The sequence below is a fragment of the Callorhinus ursinus genome, unplaced genomic scaffold, assembly GCF_003265705.2.
Source record: "Callorhinus ursinus isolate GAN/ISIS: 27379988/994484 unplaced genomic scaffold, GSC_fseal_2.0 scaffold69, whole genome shotgun sequence".
Classification (NCBI taxonomy): Eukaryota; Metazoa; Chordata; class Mammalia; order Carnivora; family Otariidae; genus Callorhinus; species Callorhinus ursinus.
The window spans coordinates 5,410,574-5,428,657 of record NW_027397131.1 but is presented as its reverse complement, the minus strand read 5'-3'; the positions used below and the strand labels follow the sequence as shown (position 1 = coordinate 5,428,657).

The window sequence follows — 18,084 nt, the reverse complement described above, 5'->3', positions numbered from 1 at the left end:
TAGTTTGTTTCCATGTCTTGGCTATCATAAATAATGCTGCAGTGAACATGGAGGTATAATATCTTTTTGAATTAGTGTTTTTGTTTCTTCAGATGAATTCCCAGAAGTAGAATTGCTGGATCATATGGTACTTCTATTTTTAATTTTTTGGGGAATATCCATACCGTTTTCCATAGTGATTGCACCAATTTGCATTCCCACCAACAGGGCCCAAGAGTTCCCTTTTCTTCAAATCCTTGCCAACACTTGTTATTTTTTGTCTTTTTGATAATAGCCATTTAACAGGCATGAAGTAATATCTTTTTATATTTGATTTGCCTTTCCCTGATGCTTAGTAATGTTGAGCATCTTTTCATATGTCTGTTGGCTTCCTGTATTTTTTTTTGAAAAAAAGATGCAGATATTCTCAATTTTAATCAGATTGTTTTTTGCTATTGAGTTGTGTGGGTTTTTGCATATTTTGGATATTAACCCCTTATAAGATAAAGGATTTGCAAACATTTTCTTTCATTCAGTAGGTTCTGTTTTTTGTTGTGGATTTTCTTTGCTGTGCAGAAACTTTTTAGTTTGATATAATCTCATTTGTTTAGTTTTGCTTTTGTTGCCTTTGCTTTTAATGTCAAATGAAAAAAATCTTTGCCAAGACCAGTGTCAAGAAGCTTACTGCCTGGGATGCCTGGGTGGCTCAGTCATTAAGCGTCTGCCTTCGGCTCAGGTTATGATCCCAGGGTTCTGGGATCGAGTCCTACATCGGGCTCCTTGCTCAATGAGGAGCCGCCTTCTCCCTCTCCCTCTGCTGCTCCCCCTGCTTGTGCTCATTCTCTCTCTCTCTCTCTCTCTCTCTCTCTCTCTGACAAATAAATAAATAAATAATCTAAAAAAAAAAAGAAGCTTACCGCCTATGTTTTTTTTAGAGTTTTATGGTTTCAGGTCTTACATTCAAGTATTTAATCCTTTTTGAGTTAAATTTTGTGTATGATGTAAGATAATGATCTGGTTTCATTGTTTTGCATGTGGCTATCCCAATTTTTCCAATGCCATTTATTAAAGAGTCTGTCCTTTTCCTGTTGTATATTCTTGGCTCCTTTGTCACAAATTAATGGACCATATATGTGTGGGTTTATTTCTGGGCTCTCTCTTCTGTTCTATTGATATATGTCTGTGTTTGTGCCAGTATCATATTGTTTTGATGATTGTAGCTTTGAAATATAGTTTGAATTTAGGAAGTGTGATGCCTACAGCTTTGTTCTTTATCAAGATTGCTTTGGTTATTTGGGATCCTTTTTGGTTCCATACACATTTAAGAATCATTTGTTCTATTTCTGTAAAATTGCCATTGGAATTTTTTTTAAAGATTTTATTTATTTATTTGACAGAGAAAGACACGCGAGAGAGGGAACACAAGCAGGGGGAGTGGGAGAGGGAGAAGCAGGCTTCCCGCCAAGCACAGAGCCCAGTGTGGGGCTCGATCGCAGGACGCCTGGGATCATGACCTGTGCTGAAGGCAGATGCTTAACAACTGAGCCACCCAGGTGCCCTGCCATTGGAATTTTGATAAGTATTGTATTGAACCTACAGATTGCTTTGAGGAATACGAACATTTTAACAATTTTAAGTCTTTCAATCCATGAGCATAGAAGATCTTTCCATTTATTTGTGTCTTCAGTTTCTTTCATTAATGTTTTATAAAATTCAGCATAAGATACTTTACCTTTGTGGTTAAGTTTATTTCTAGGTATTATATTCTTTTTGATGCAATTGTATCTTAATTTTTAATTTCTCTTTCTGCTAGCTTGTTATTAGTGTATAGAAATGCAATAGATTTCTGTATATCAATTTTGTATCCTGCAACTTTACTGAATTTATTTAGTTCTAAGAGTTTTTTTTAATGGAATTTAGTATTTTCTATGTCATGTCATCTGAAAATCGTGACAGTTTTACTTCTTCCTTTTCAGTTCAGATGCCTTTTATTTCTTTTTCTTGACTAATTGCTCTTGATAGACCTTCCAATACTATTTTGAGTAAAAATAGGGAGAGTAGGCATCCTTCTGTTTTTCCCAATCTTAGAGGAAAAGCTGAGAGTAGGCATCCTTCTTTTGTTCCCAATCTTAGAGGAAAAGCTTTCGTCTTTTCCCTATTGAGTATGATGTTCGCTCTGGGTTTGTCATACATGGCCTTTATTATGTTGAGATACAGTCCCTGTATTACCATTTAGTTGAGCATTTTGTCATTAATGAATGAATGTTGAATTTTGTGAAATACTTTTTCTGTGTGTGAGATGATTATATGATTTTTATCATTTGTTTTATAAATATTGTATATACTATTAATTCACATGTGGGTGTTGAACTACCCTTGAGTCCTTAGAATAAATCCCACTTAATCACTGCATATGATTATTTTAATGTATTGTTGAATTTGGTTTGCTAATTTTCTGTTGAGGGTTTTTGCACCTATGTTCATGAGGGATATTGGCATGTAAATTTCTTTGCTTGTGGCATACTTGCCTCATTCTTGTATAAGGGTAATGCAGGCCTTGTAAGATGAGCTTAGAAGTCTTCTCTACTAATTTTTGGAAGAGTTTGTAAATAATTGGTATTAATTTTTCTTTGAATGTTTGGTAGAATTTACCAGAGAAGCTTCTTGTACTGGACTTTTTTTGGGGGGGAAGTTTTTGATTACTAATTTAGTCTCGTTACTAGTAATTGCTCTGTTCAGATTTTCTATTTCTCATGATTCAGTCTTGGTAAGTTACATGTTTCTGGGAATTTATCCATTTATTCTAGGTTGTCTAATTTGTTGGCATATATTTTTTTATAATAGTTTCTTAGGATACTTTATCTTTCTGTGGTATCAGTTGTAACATCTCCTTTTTCATTTTTGATTTTACTTATTTGTGTCCTCTCTTGGTGAGTCTAGCTAAAGGTTTGTCAGTTTTGTTTATCTTATCAATGAATAGCTTTAATTTTCATGGATCTTTTCTATTTCTTTTAGGTCTCTATTTTATTTATTCCTGCTCTAACCTTTATTTCCTTTCTCCTACTAACTTTTGTTTTCACTTGTTCTTCTTTTTCTAGTTTTTTTGAGTTGTTGGGTTATTTATTTGAAATTTCTCCTGTTTATTGATATAGACTTTCATCACTATGAACTTCCCTCTTGGAACTGCTTTTGCTGCATCCTGTAAGTTTTGGGTATATTTCCATTTTCCTTTGTCTCAGGTATTTTTTTATTTCTATTTTGATTTCTTCTTTGTTTCATTGGAAGTTCAGTAGCATGTTGTTTAATATCCACATATTTGTGAACTTCTCTGTTTTCTTCTTGTAATTGATTTCTAGTTTCATATCATTGAAAAGATACTTGATATGATTTAAGTCCCCTTAAATTTATTAAGACTTTTTTTGTGGCGTAACATATGATCTATACTGAAGAATAGTCCATGTGCACTTGAGAAGAATGTGTATTCTGTTACTTTCAGATGGAATGTTTATACAAAACAGATATATACATCTGTTAAGTCCACCTGGCCTAACATGTTGTTTAAGCTCAATGTTTTCTTATTGACTTTCTGTCTGGATGATCTATCTATTGATATAAGTAGGGTATTAAATTCCCCTACTATTATTTTTTTAATAATTTTTTTTGAGAGAGAGAGAGCATGCAAGTGGGGAGGGGCTTGGGGAGAGAGAGAGAGAGAGAGAGAATCTTAAGCAGGCTTAACATAGAACCCCACACAGGGCTTGATCTCATGACCCTGAGACCATGACCTGAGCTGAAATCAGGAGTCAGAGGCTTAACCAACTGAGTCACTCAGGTGCCCCCCCGCTACCATAATTGTATTGCTGTCTAATGATAACTGCTTTATGTATTTAGATGCTTCTATGTTGGGTACATAAATATTTATAAATGTTATATACCCTTGTTGGATTGACCTCTTTATTATTATGTAATACCTTTGTGTGTTTACTATTACAGTCTAGTTTTTGAAGTCTATTTTGTCTGATCTAAGTATAGCTTCCCTAAGTTTTTTGGTTTTCATTTGCATGGGATATCTTTTCCCATCCTTTCACTTTCCCTTTTATCTTGCAGAGTTTCTGTCAAAAAATCTGCTAGCCTTATTGGTTTTCCCTTTTAAGTTATTGTCTTCTTTTGTCTTGCTGCTTTTAAATTTTTTTCTTTATCACTGTATGTTGTCTACTTATATTTAGTTGTGGAGTTTGTTCTGCCAGTATTCGCATTGCCCTCAAGTTTATTTATTTGGATGTGGATGGTATCTAGTTGTAAATCTGAGTATGTTGGTGTCCTTATATCTGAAGTGAGTCTGTAGACTGCATACAGATGAGTCTTGTTTCTTTTATAAATTCAGCATTCTATGTCTTTTGGTAGGATGATTTAGTCTATTTACATTTAAAATGATTATTGATAATATGTATTTATTGCCATTTTGTTAATTGTTTTCTGCATGTTTTATAGTTCTTTATGTTCCTTTCTTGGTCTCTTTTATGGTTTCATGACTTTCTTTAGTGGTATGCTTAGATATGTTTCTCTGTATTTTTTGTATGTCTAATACAGATTTTTGCTTTGTGGCTACTCTGAGGCTCATATATAACAACTTAAATGTATAACCACATATTTTGATAACAACTTAATTTTGAACATATACTTAAGCTCCACATTTTAACTCTACCACTCACATTTTATGTTTTTGATGTCACATTTTACATCATTTTATTTTGTGTATTCCTTAAGTAATTATTATAGTTGCTAGTTTTACTACTTTTGTCTTTTAACTTTCATGTTAGATTTATAAGTAATGGATCCACTATCTTAACTATATATTTAATTACCTTTCCCAGTGAGATTTATACTTTCATATGTTTTCTTGTTACTGGTGACCTTTTTTTTTTTCAGCTTAAAAAAAGTCCATGTAATATTTCTTTTAAGGCCTGTTTCCTGTTGGTGAACTCCTTCAGCTTTTGTTTGGAAAAATCTATCTCTCCACTTCTGACTGATAACTTGCTGGATAGACTATTATTGGTTGGAAGTTTTTATTTTTCAGGACTTTGAATAAATCATGCTACTTTCTTCTGGCTTGCAAAGTTTCTGCTAAAAAAAATCAGCTAATAGTCTAATGGGGGTTTCCTTTGTAAAAACTGGCTATTTTTCTCTTGATTTTTTTTTTTTTAAGATTTATTTATTTATTTATTTGACAGAGACACAGTGAAAGAGGGAACACAGGCAGGGGGAGTGGGAGACAGAGAAGCAGGCTTCCCGCCAAGCAGGGAGCCTGATGCAGGGCCCAATCCCAGGACCCTCGGATCATGACCTGAGCCGAAGGCAGATGCTAAAAGACTGAGCCACCCAGGTGCCCCACTCTTTCTTGATGCTTTTAAGATTTTCTCCTTTCTTTTTTAAATTTTGACATTTTAATTATAATGTGTTTTGGTGTGGGTCTTTTTGGGTACTTGTTATTTGGAACTCTGGGATTCCTGTATCTGGAGTTCTATTTCCTTTCTTAAGTTAGGAAAGTTTTCAGCCATTATTTCTTCAAATGAGTTTTCTGCCCCTTTCTCTTTCTCTTCTCCTTGTGGAACCCATATAATACAAAATGTTAGTCCATTTGATGTTGTCCATAGCCCCTTAGTTATCTTCACTTTGTTTTCCTTCTTTTTCCTTTTTTGCTTTTGTGTCTGGGTGATTTCCACTGCCCTGTCCTCAAGTTTACTGATCCTTTCTTCTACTTTATCTAGTCTGCTGTTGAACGATCCCCCCCCCCCCCCCGCCCCCGGCCGGGGTATTTTTCAGTTATGTATTTTTCAGCTCTGTGATTTCTCTGTTTTGTACTTTCATATATTTTCTATATCTTTGTTGAAATTGTCACTTGTGTTCATCCATCCTTCTCCTGAGTTCCATGAATATCTTTGTGACCATTACTTTGAACTCTTTATCAGGTAAATTGCATATCTCCGTTTCATTAACTATCCCCTCCCCGCCCCCGCGGTTTCATTTAAGTCTTTCATTTGGAGCATATTCCTCTGTTTTTTCATTTTGCTTGACTCTCTCTGTTGTATAGAAATACATTAGATGAAACAGCCACATCTTCCTGTCTTGTTAGAGTCGCCTCATATAGGAGATTAATTTTTTTTGTTTAACCCTGCCCTAACTCTTGGTTTCTCTCAAAACTTTGTGATTGTCCAAACAGCCTATCTTATTTGTAATGCCTCCCTGTAGTTGAGGGTATGCCAAGACCTGTCAGTGTCCCAAAGGGGAGCATCTCAGTCAGCACCTAGATTCAGGCTGATTGGAAGCTAGACCCTCATGCAGCTGCCTTTGAAGTACACAAATATATACAGTTCTGTGGGACCACAAGCTTAAACTACACTGGTCTCCAGAGCCAAGTAGATAATATGGAAGTGTCACCTCAGTGGCAGTTGTAAAAAATTAGGGCTTCACGTGAGTGTAAAATCTCTCTCCTGGGAGATACTGGTGAGCTGTAGCAAAGCAGAATGAGAGTGCAAAGATGGTGTCCACTGGCCTGTGTTCACTGAGAACACCTGCATAGGTCCCTTTTGTGTGCCAAACCTGAAGCCTGCCCCTCAGGCCAAAACTCTAGGACAAGCTAATTGGCCTCTTTGACGGAAAGACTGTGGTGTGTTTTAGTATGTTGTCTTTGCAGTGCCCTGGGGGTGGTAGCCTGCCAAGAACTGTCTCTGATTGTTACAGTTCTGTGGAACTCAAGAACACAAGCCTTGCCTGGCTACCGGAGGCAGGGAAGTTAGGGGCATCCTCTGAGTGGCAACTGCAAAAACTAGGTAGCAGATATAGAAACCATGGTACCAGAAACCATGGTTTCTGGTTTCATGTACCAGATACATGTAAAAGTTTTCCTCTGGGAGATACTGGCACTCTAGAATATAGCCAGAGGAGAGTTCAGAGATAGCGCCTGTCCTCTGAGGTCACTGGAAAGATTATAGTCAGCCCTTAGATGTATGTTTAATTAGAAATCTACCCCTCAGACTGCATTTATGATGATAAGCTAATAGACCACTTTCACTGAAAGACTGAGCTGCTGTGTCTTTTGACTCTTCTTTTGGGTCACTGTCCTGTGGGACCCACAGGCATAAGTTCCACTGACCACTAGGGCCAGAAAATGTATAGGTTTCTCCTGATGGCAGCCACAAACATTGGGATAGCCTATCTTATTTTTAACACCTCCCTGTAGTTGAGGGTGCCACAAATATTGGGGTGCCATATTAAAAAGTATAATAAGCTTTTCTTGGAAGGAGATACTGGCAAGCTGGAACTAGGCAGCAGGAGGGCACAGATATTTCATCTACCAGCCTCCATTCCCTGAAAATACCTCCACAGGCCCCTAGTCATATGCCAAACCAGAAGAAACCTGCTCTTTGGGCTAAAGCTCCTGGATAAGCAATTAGGCTTCTTTCACAGAAAGATTGTGGGTGTGTTTCAGTTTGCTATCTGTGCAGTGCCCTGGGGGTGGTAGTGTGCCAAGAACTGTCTCTCCAGAACTATCAGTCCCATGGGACCCAGAATTACAGCACCCCCCTCCCGCCCCGACCCCGTCTCCAGAGCCAGGCAATCAAGAAGTGTCCTCTGGGCAGCAGCTGCAGAAAAACATGCATGTAATGATTCCCCTCTGGGAGATACTGGCACTCTGGATCAGCAGAAGAAGAATGCAAAGATGGCACCCATCAACTAGAATTAGGCACAGGGAGAGTGTATAGATGGCACCTGCCTGGAAAAAGGAAAAGAAAAAAGATGGCGCTTACCAGCTAGTACATGAAGATGATGCCTGCTGGCTGGAATAAGACATAAGGAAGAGTATATAGATAGTATCTGCAGGAAAAAAAGAAAAAAAAAGAGAAAAGAAAAGAAAAAAAAGGAAAGAAAAGAAAAAAAGAAAAGAAAAGAAAAGAAAGCCGAGCATTAAAATAAGAAAAAGATGGCACCCACTGGCTAGAGTGAGGCAGAGGAAGAGTGTGAAGATGGTGCCTACCAGCCAGGAGGACCCTAGATATGTGTTAAATTAGATTTCTGTCTCTCAGGCCAATACTTTAAGATTAGCAAATGAGCCTCATTCACCTAAAGTCTGGGTACCTGCTTATTGGCTACCTTTATGCTGAGCCCTTGGGTGGTGAGTCCAAGGATGTGAACCCTTTTAGAGCCATTTCTCAAATTGTTATAGCCTTGTGGGTCTTGTGGATGTGAGCCCCACTGGTTTTCAAAGCTCTAGGTTTTGAGTTCCCTCCTCCCAATTGTGTGAGTCACAACTCTGGGGATAGAGCTTATGGTGAAATTGTGTCCCAGCCTCTCCTACCTGCTTCAATGGGGGCCTTCTCTCCTTTGCCTGATGCATAGGAGTTGCTCAGACAGTTTTTGGTTTTTTTTGTTTGTTTATTTGTTTGTTTGTTTGTTTTTTACAGAGGAATTTGTTCCATATTTAGCCACAGATTTGGTGTGTCTGTGGGAGGAAGTAAGCTTTGGATACTTCTATATTGCCATCTTGAACTGGAACTTTAATGTATTTTTTTAAACATGATTCTGTATGAAGCAATTTAGATGAATTCGCTGGGTAAAAAGTCTTTACTCATGTGTTTGAAATCCCAGGTTAGGTGTTTCTCAAGGAACTAAAACAATGCCACAAATTTAGAAACATCTTGCTATCTGTTACTCCCAATAAGAGTCCTGTTTTCCAAAAGATATTCTCATTATCCTTCCAACTTCCCAAGGATTGACCTTTAAAGGCATTCTACATATAAAACCTTAAGATACTATCCCTTGAATTCTTTCTCTTCATTGGTCTAATCTGACTTTATCTCATAACTTTATAACTGAATACTTTGTGAATCGTCACTAGCTTCTCTTTTCTGCAATTACATCTTATTCTCACTCCAAAAATAATCTTTTTGACAATAGGTTTTCAGTATCTGTCTCCCCTGCTGAGGAACCCTAATTCAAGTGCAGTATATTTGCAGACTTTCATGTAGCTTATTGCAATCTTCCCTCTTTAAAGTCATTTGGTTTTGACATCTGTCACCCCACTGTTCACCAACCTTACCTGGCTAGTTGACTGTACTGTTTTTTTTCCTCTACATTCCATGTGTTCTCCTTTTAAAATCTCACCAAGTATGAAGTGAATTGCTTTATCATGTACAAATTGTACAACACTGCTAGGGACAGCATTCCTTACTTTTATTCTTCAATTTACTCACGTCTTCTTTTATTCTGGCTATGCTACTAACTTTATTTATTGTCTTTTGCTTAATATTTCCTACTTCTGTAGGATTATATATGCTGAATCCCCCAACAATTCAAGGGCTTGCTTTCCTTTAAATTCTGCTTAAAGCACAGTTACCCCTTCTTTTAATTTTTATTCTATTTCCAGAGTTCTTTTGTGCTCCTCTTGCACAGTTTTATATTTATTACTTTTTGTTTTATCCCAGGTCACATATAGTTGCATTTGTGTGTTTTCATTGCTAACTACTCAGGGTTAATACTTTGTGTCTTGGGCTTGATTTGCATTTGTGCTCTCTTATGGGATGAAGCAGAAGGAAGAGTGGACATAGGAAGAAGAATTGGATCTATATGCTATCTGCTTTCTTATTTTGGTAGGTACTAGCCCTTCCTTGGTCCTATTTGGCTATAATATGATTTTAAGGAATCAAAATGTCACAAAGCATTCCCCATTCCATTTCAGCCTTTCAATAATGAAATTTGAAAAATTTATTAATGATTTATCAAAATTATAAATTGAAAATATTGAAAAGAAATCTGGGCCTTGATATTTTTAAAGTTATAAATGTATTTGAAACCTTATTTGAAGATTAGAGGTTTGTCATTTATTTTTTATTCATCTAACAGAAATATGTAAGAAGGTCTCCTGACTTGTGGGGAGTGGGGAGAATCAGGGAAGTTAAGTGAAATAACTTGAAGGATGAAGAGATTAGGAAAGCAAAATAGGAAGGCAAAAATCTCTGGAGAATCTGGTAGGGAGGGGAAGAGAGATGAGATAGGTAGTAATAGTCCAGGTATAAGGAATCACTCCAACACAAGCTTAGTGGGCATTGAGAATGAGAATAGAAGTTAGCAGAGTTTAGGCAAGAGAGAAAAATATGCCAGATCTTGAAGGTCCAATTTATCCCATGTTAACCTTATCACATAGTTAGCCAAGGAAGGATTTAAAAAATGCAAGTAACATTATCTTCACATGAGTGGTTAAGAGGAGAATTTAAGCAACTATTGTTTAGATAATTAAAACCAAAATAACTTTTGCTTAATGATTTGGGTAATTTAGATGCGTGTGTGTATGTGTGTTTCCTTGTTCTGAATACTATCTACTTTTATACCATTTTTGTGTTCTTTCTGCTTACGTAGTGTTAAATTTAATAACCAGAATTGAGGGCACAGAAGTTTAGAGCTAGAGAATACCTTAACAGTTATCTATTTCAAACTCTTCATTTTTCAGATGTGGAAATCAAGGATTATTGAAGTTAAATAACCTCTCTAATATTATATAGCTAGTAAATAACAGAGTCAGGACTTGTACCAGCTTTGTGTAATTCCAGTGCTCTTAACTGATACATCATCCTACAACATAAAATCAATAATAGGTATACTTCAGATAGGTTTTTTTTAAATTATTGTTAATATCTTTTTATTTTGCAATTTATACAATGTACATATAATTTGTACATATAATACAAAGTCAAGATCACATTAACATAAACTGCAGTGTACACATATTTCAACTTTTGCAGAATGTAGAGATTACTAAATAGACCATAGGTCCTGGTAAATTGCTCAGTTAGCTGTATGTACAAGAATTCCTTTCTATTGACTAGAAAGAGAACAAAAGAGGCCTAATGGTTTCATTGTTGTTATAGAAATCTATGTCAAGGTCAAATTCCATGAAAAGTCTTCCTTTGGCTATAGAATGTACAGGGTTTATGGAATGTATATAGGGTTTAGGTGAATAAACCAACAAGTTTTTGAGAAACTATAAAAAGAGTTATCAGGAAGGAAAACAAATCATAAAATATGCTTTCAGGATATACAAATATTAAATTTAAAATGTTCTATCTTGCTAGGAGACTGGACCTTTAATTAACATTAAATTATTATGAAAATTGATGACTGTGCTGCCATTTAAATTGTATGTTACTATTAGGGTACATGGTATAATTTGAAAGGAGAGTTCATAACCATTTTAAATAGTCTAAGTGGTTATGATGTTAAAAGTCATAATTATTATATTGTGAGTTTAGGTGTGATGACTTTTACCAGATCCCTTTTTTTTAATGGATGCTTTGAATTTTCCCTGTCAGTCAAATGAGAATTCATTTATTTAAAAAAAAAAGGCAGAGTATCATTAATTTCAAAGTCCTTGGATTAGTACAAATTTAATTTGGTTCCATTCCTTTGTCAGATAGGAGAACTCAAGGACCAGATTCTCACTTTGTGCAGATTTTTTTCTCTTTTGAGTGTGTATTGTCTGTGTGACTTTTTAATTGGCTTTTAATCTGAGATTTTGTTTTTCTTAGCATATATTGCCAACCTTGCTTGGTAGGGAGTGCCATCTCCAGTATGCTTTAGTCATATATTCATGTTTTCATGCTTTCATATTCTTCATTAATGGATTTATTATTTATTCAACAGATATTTTTTAGGGCCAGGCACTCAGGGTCAGTACAAAGGAATCTCATAAGGTTATTAAAAGAACATAAAGTCAGTATACTTAAAGTTAGGCTACAAGAATTGGCCCAGTTCTTTGTGGACATTGATTCACACCATCCTGATGGAGCAGCTCTATTTTGGGCTTGTGACATTCTAAGTGGGTATCTTTCATGAATTCAAGATTACGCATGCAGTGTGGGACCAAAAAGGAAGTAGTTGACCCATCTATTTTCTACAGAAGAATTTTCCACAATTTTTTTCTAATTACATTACTTTCTTTTTTTTTTTTAAAGATTTTATTTATTTATTAGAGAGAGAGAGACAGCGAGAAAGGGAACACAAGCAGGGGGCGGGGAGAGGGAGAAGCAGGCTCCTGCCTGGCAGGGAGCCCGATGCGGGGCTCGATCCCAGGACCCCGGGATCATGACCTGAGCCGAAGGCAGACACTTAACTGACTGAGCCACGCAGGCGAGATATTTTAGTTGCTCACATTATTAATATTTTTTTTCATTTTATTCTTTGAAGTCCTTAATATAGTCACCTATTTTGTCAGCTTATCACGGAGAGCATATTTGTGAATGTTTCTGTTTGTCATGCATTTATTGTCATATACCCTGCAAAAAGAATGGTACAACATCCCAGTTACCCATATGCTAGAGATTTGCAGAGTTTTATGGGTAATCTGTATCCATAATTTTACTCCAGCTAATTTTTTTCAGGCAGAAGAAGCAGTCATACTTAAAACTTGAATTCTGGAGTGACAACAACAATAGGGCTTGAATTAGTATTAAGTCTAGGACTGAGTCTGATAATCCTTCTGGATTTCTTTACTTAAGTTCCTTAATAACCACATTTAAGTTTAGCTCTTGTCCAGTCACTGGTAACAATTCTATATTTAAGAACAGATACTATCAGGAACTCAGGGTCAGGATTTTATGACCTTAGCATCAACCCATTCTTAGCATTACTTTGTTTTAATACATTGATTCTAGTAATTAAGCTCTTGCTTTGACCTCTTTAATCAAGCCCCTTCTTATATTTATCTCTAATAGTTAATTCCTTGTGTTTTCATCTATAAATGAATCTATGCCTTGATCCTTGCACATTGCCCTAGTTCCTTCTAGCCTGAGTTGCTATTTTGAATACTAGGATTTTGCCTTTTATGATTTCTTAAAGGTGGAATTCTACAACTTTCTGTTAGGCCTCTCTGGTCCAACAGCCTGATCTGCTTGTACTGCTTCCTGTTGCCTACTATTAAATTACTTATTCCTTACCCTGTGTCATACTTTGCTTATTGAATGGGACTTCAGCTGTTTGTAGACTGACAAATGTCTTTGATAGTTTGCCTGGATTACCTTCCTCTCTATTTAGGATTTCCCTGATTGGCATCTCTACTTTTATGGCCTGTCTAATCTCTGGGTTTCTGCATGCTATCAATAGTGTAACCCATCCTTAATCTAACAGAGTTTCTGTTTTCACAGCAGTTATTTGAAAATTCTATGTAAAGATTGGCTAGTTCTGGGAATCCAGGGGACCAACCAGTCCTGGTGAATACAATTCCATGTTGTATTTAGGTTTAGAAACATCCAAAGCTACATTAACATTTGTATAAACTTGTATACTGCATAAAGGAGACAGAAAATTGTGAAAGCTACCAAGTAATTAAAAGCTGCTCTGGGTTCATTTTTGTTGTATTTAGCTTTTTAGTAGTTTTTGGAGAACTAAATGTAAAGAGACAGAAAAGTATAAAAGCATCTGTTCATGGTAACTTATTACATTTTAAGTGATTAACAATAAGTGCAGTTTATCTCCTATACTAGCCATATTTTATGACCTCTCAAAATTATGGAAGAATGACATGATTTATTAACATATTAGTTAACATTTCATATAGTAAAGATGGCTTCTTTAGTACAACAATACAGCAAGAAAGTCTTTTTATCAATGAACCATTTGGCTTACACAACAGAGATCTTTTACTTAAATAAGGCATAGCTAACCATACCTTACTTTATGAGTATCACAAATAGATCTTTTATTTAGTTCATTAAGTGTAAATTTATCTGTCTTAGAGCATAGCATCTGAATAAACCAAAATAATTTTTTTAGATCAACTGATTTTGTTTATAGTTGGTCTTTAATAAAAGCTTATTCCTTTCTTACAATGAAACTTGTATTTCTGATTTTATATTTTCCTTTTTTCAAAGAAAAGACTTATGTTACTGTTTTTATACAAGTAAAACCAAATGGTGTTTGCAGTATATCCCCTAAGTAGCTATGAGCCCTGTAATTTATGGGCTCTCATATGCTCAGTTTAATACTTTATATGATAGATAACCTGTATGCATTCCAAATGGTACAGTGATTTTTCTAAATTCGGATTTTATCTGCTTGTCAAATTGTGCATGATAGATAATAAATTAATGATAAATTATAATTCAGTTAACAGTTCTATTTGATTTTATTAGAAACCATATTGTCTATGTCATTTTTAAGGTTAAGAGTTGGTAAACAATCCTATATCCTTATTTATCTGTAAACTTTTACTATAAACTTTATAAATTAATTGACAGCCATACTTCTGTATATTGTTCCAGAGTATAGCATTTGGTTAATAATCTGTAGAAAGCTTTTCAGAATGTATACTAAGGCTCTAAATCTATTTTGATGAAAGGACTTTGTTTAAAAAAAATCAAACTATGATTTGACCTTTGTCTCCTAATCCATCCTATTTACTGCCATTTCTCTCTTTTTCTACTCAAATCATTCTGCTTGCTTTGTCTTTAGTACCTCATGCTATCTAGCTTCAGGATATTTCTAGAAAAATAGTATTTAAAAGATAGCTTTAAATGTTAAGATAACCAACTGTGGATATGTTTACTCTCTAAAATGAAAAATATAAAAATAATGAGGTGATATAAGCTCATGGTTAGTAATATATATTAGGAGTCAGTTACTAGAGATGGTAGTGAAAATTCCAGTAATTACAATCATGGACAGGAGTTTTAGCCACAGAATATAGAGCAGAGATCCAAAGGCTGCAGTTTGGGGAATGCTCACTATTGAATTCTGGGAGAAAAATCATGTTGTGTAAGTTAGAGTTCTTGGCTGCAAACAGTCAAGACTACCTTGATTAAAAATAAAACAAAACAAAATATATTGGAAAAATTTGAAGTGACTAAATCAGGGTTAAAGGTAGAGGGTCTAGGTTGGGTAGAAAACAAAAGACGCAACACAGCTAAGATTCTGCCATAGGAGTAGTCTTCTTTATGTACTAGCATTAGTGCCATTGCCAGCAGATGTTCTCAGCCATTGTCACTGACTCTTCTGCCACTAAAAACTCCTGTTATGAGTTTGGCTGCTTAATAAATGATGATATTTCTAATCTATGAGGAAAAAGATGGATCATTCAATAAATGGTGTTGAGACAACTAGGTAGCCATCTGGACTAAAAAAAAAATTAAAATGTATTGCTACTCTGCACCATAAATTCCATACAGATCAAAGTTTTGGTTTTTTAAAATTTTTTAAAAAGATTTTATTTACGGGCGCCTGGGTGGCTCGGTTGGTTAAGCGACTGCCTTCGGCTCAGGTCATGATCCTGGAGTCCGGGGATCGAGTCCCACATCGGGCTCCCTGCTCAGCAGGGAGTCTGCTTCTCCCTCTGATCCTCTTTCCTCTCGTGCTCTCTGTCTCTCATTCTCTCTCTCAAATAAATAAAATCTTTAAAAAAAAGATTTTATTTACTTTTTAGAGATAGCGAGCGAGAGAGAGTGAACACGAGATTGGGGGGGTGGGGCAGAGGTAGAGGGAGCAACAGACTCCCAGCTGAACAGGGAGCCCGATGCAGGGCTCAATCCCAGGACCCTGGGATCATGACCTGAACCAAAGGCAGACACTTAACGACTGAGCCACCCAGCCCCTCAAATCAAAGTTTTAATGTTTGAAGTATGAAACCATAAAAGCACAAGGAGAAAACATGAATGAATATTTAAAAATACATATTTGTGGAATGCAGAAGATATTCAGGGGATGACACAGAACAAGGAAATCATGATAAGACTGGTAAATGTTACTGCAGTAAAAGAAAAATAAAAGCCCCTAAAATTTAAATTAGAATCAAATTGAACCTCAAAATGTATTTACTGGTGGCATAATAAGAGAGGAAGTATTCCAAGTGACTTGAAAACACAACAGTTAGGCTGTACATCCCCAGTGATGTATACTTCACAGAAAAAAGAACTAAAAACAAGAAACCTTAAAACTGTTTATAGAAATTATATTGTTGGCAATAATGTGAGTATTGTTATTCTGATACTATCATGTGTGGATTGTGGGATTTAAAAAATGAGTAAATATGTAGTATTCTAATTTTATCATCCTTGATCCCCTTGAGAACCAGGCATGGGAGAAAGGAAATATGAATATAAAACAAAAGGGGTTAAATTAAAACCCTATAGTATTGAATTTGGATTAAAAGTATCAGTAGAACACATGATTTTTCTCTTCAAAAATAAAACTAATATTTCCTAGATCTGTCAAATGAAAAGGCCCTGAAACAAAAATCAATCCAGTAGGAACAAACATCCTTAGTGCCCAAATTATGGTCTTGAAATACAATTTTCCATGAAAAACAAGCAGGGATCCTTGAAAAGAATGGTTGAGGGGCACCTGAGTGGCTTAATCCATTAAGCCTCTGCCTTCCGCTTGGGTCATGATCCCAGGGTCCTGAAATCAAGCCCCTAGTCAGGCTCCCTGCTCAGTGGGGAGCCTGCTTCTCCCTTTGCCTCTGCTGTTCTCCCCTGCTTGGGCTCTTTAGCTCTTTCTCTCTTTTTCTTTCATTCTCTCTCCCTGTCAAATAAATAAATAAAAACTTAAAAAAAAAAAAAAGAATGATTTCAAATCTGGAAAGGGCAGATAACAAGGCAATGTGCATAGAATATCCTGGAAGAATACACAGAAACGCTGATAATAATGGAATAGACTGGTTTCTTGACTTAAGCATTCATGTGTATTCAATAAATATTTAGTTTTTTGGACACTTTGGAACTATTGGTGACAAGATAGATAATGACCCCTGTATTCATAGATCTTTTGGTCTAGTGGGAAAAACAGATTAAAGATACATATATAAACAAGTTAGAAATTATGGAAGTGCTGCAAAGAAAGTAAATAAGAATAGGGAGAATATCATTAGTCATGAGACAAACTTACTATAGGTAGAATAGTCACAGAAGGCTTCTCTAGGGGTAATATTTAAGCTGAGACCTGCAGGATGAGGAAGAATATCTTTCAAAGAACTGGAGGTAAAACATTGTAAGGGAGAAAGGAGCTTGGATTTTTTTTTAAAGATTTATTTATGAGAGAGAGAGCATGCATGGGGCTGAGGGAGATAGAGACTCTCAAGCCGACTCCACACTGACCGTGGAACCTGACACAGGGCTCAATCTCACAACCCTGAGATCATGACCTGAGCCGAAACCAAGAGTCAGACACTTAACCAACTAAACCACCCAGGTGCCCCAGGAGCTTGGATTTTTGAAGAATTAAAACAAACAAACAACAACAACAACAACAACAAAAAACAATTAAACCTGTATTAGTTGTTAAAGTCTAAAATTTCTAGTTGGACCATCTGAGGGGATATTGATACCATTACCTAAATGCATATATTTGGGAAGGAAAATCAAGAATTTCATTTCAGATATTTTAAATTTGAGATGTCTGTGAGACATCCAGGTGGAGGTGTTAATTATACCTCATCTTGAGAGATAAATTTGGAAATTATCAGCAAAAAAGTTGAAAAATCACTTTTAGTGAGAAGTAAGAAAAGAGGGCTTTCTCTAAAGCCATGCCATCTAGTACAATACTCATCAGGATTCAATGGCTATTTACATTTAAATTAATAAAAATCAGATAAAATTTAAAACTTAGTTCTTCAGTCATACTTGCCACATTCCAAGTGCTCAATAGTCATATGTGGCTAGTGACAACCATACAAAACTGCACATATGAAAACATTTTCATCATTGCAGGAAGTTTTGTCCTAATAGCACTGGTGTTGACCCCTGAGAAACATTATATTTTGGTTAAACAGAGGTCTGGAGGATATGAAGGAGTAGTTAGTGAGATAGAGAAAAACTAAAAGCATGTTTTAAGAAGCAGCAAATGATCAACTGTGTTAAAAGCCGTTGAAGGTTAAAGTCAGGGGAGAACTGAAAAGTATCCATTGGATTTGCTACCATGAAGTTTATTGTTGACATGACAACAGGACTTGTTCTGGAGTAGTACAGTGAATAGGAGGTGAAGAAATGGAGATAGTATATTTTGGCAGGTGATCAGAGAAGTTTGGTTATGAAAGGAAACAAAAATGGATCACTATCGGAACAGGTA

At 35.8% G+C, this 18,084-nt stretch overlaps 1 protein-coding gene across 3 annotated transcripts in view; it reads left to right on the top strand.

Moving 5' to 3' along the window:
• Positions 1-18,084, top strand: part of PHYHIPL (phytanoyl-CoA 2-hydroxylase interacting protein like) — an 83,891-nt gene that overhangs the window by 15,943 nt on the left and 49,864 nt on the right. Inside the window, exon 1 of one of the 3 annotated variants that reach the window (XM_073886247.1) lies at positions 3,132-3,180. The exons of the other annotated variants lie outside the window; for them this stretch is intronic. Coding sequence (XP_073742348.1) covers positions 3,144-3,180 — 37 coding nt within the window. The 5' untranslated portion in view covers positions 3,132-3,143. Of the gene's footprint in view, positions 1-3,131; positions 3,181-18,084 lie in introns of those variants that run through there. 3 annotated transcript variants of the gene reach the window in all.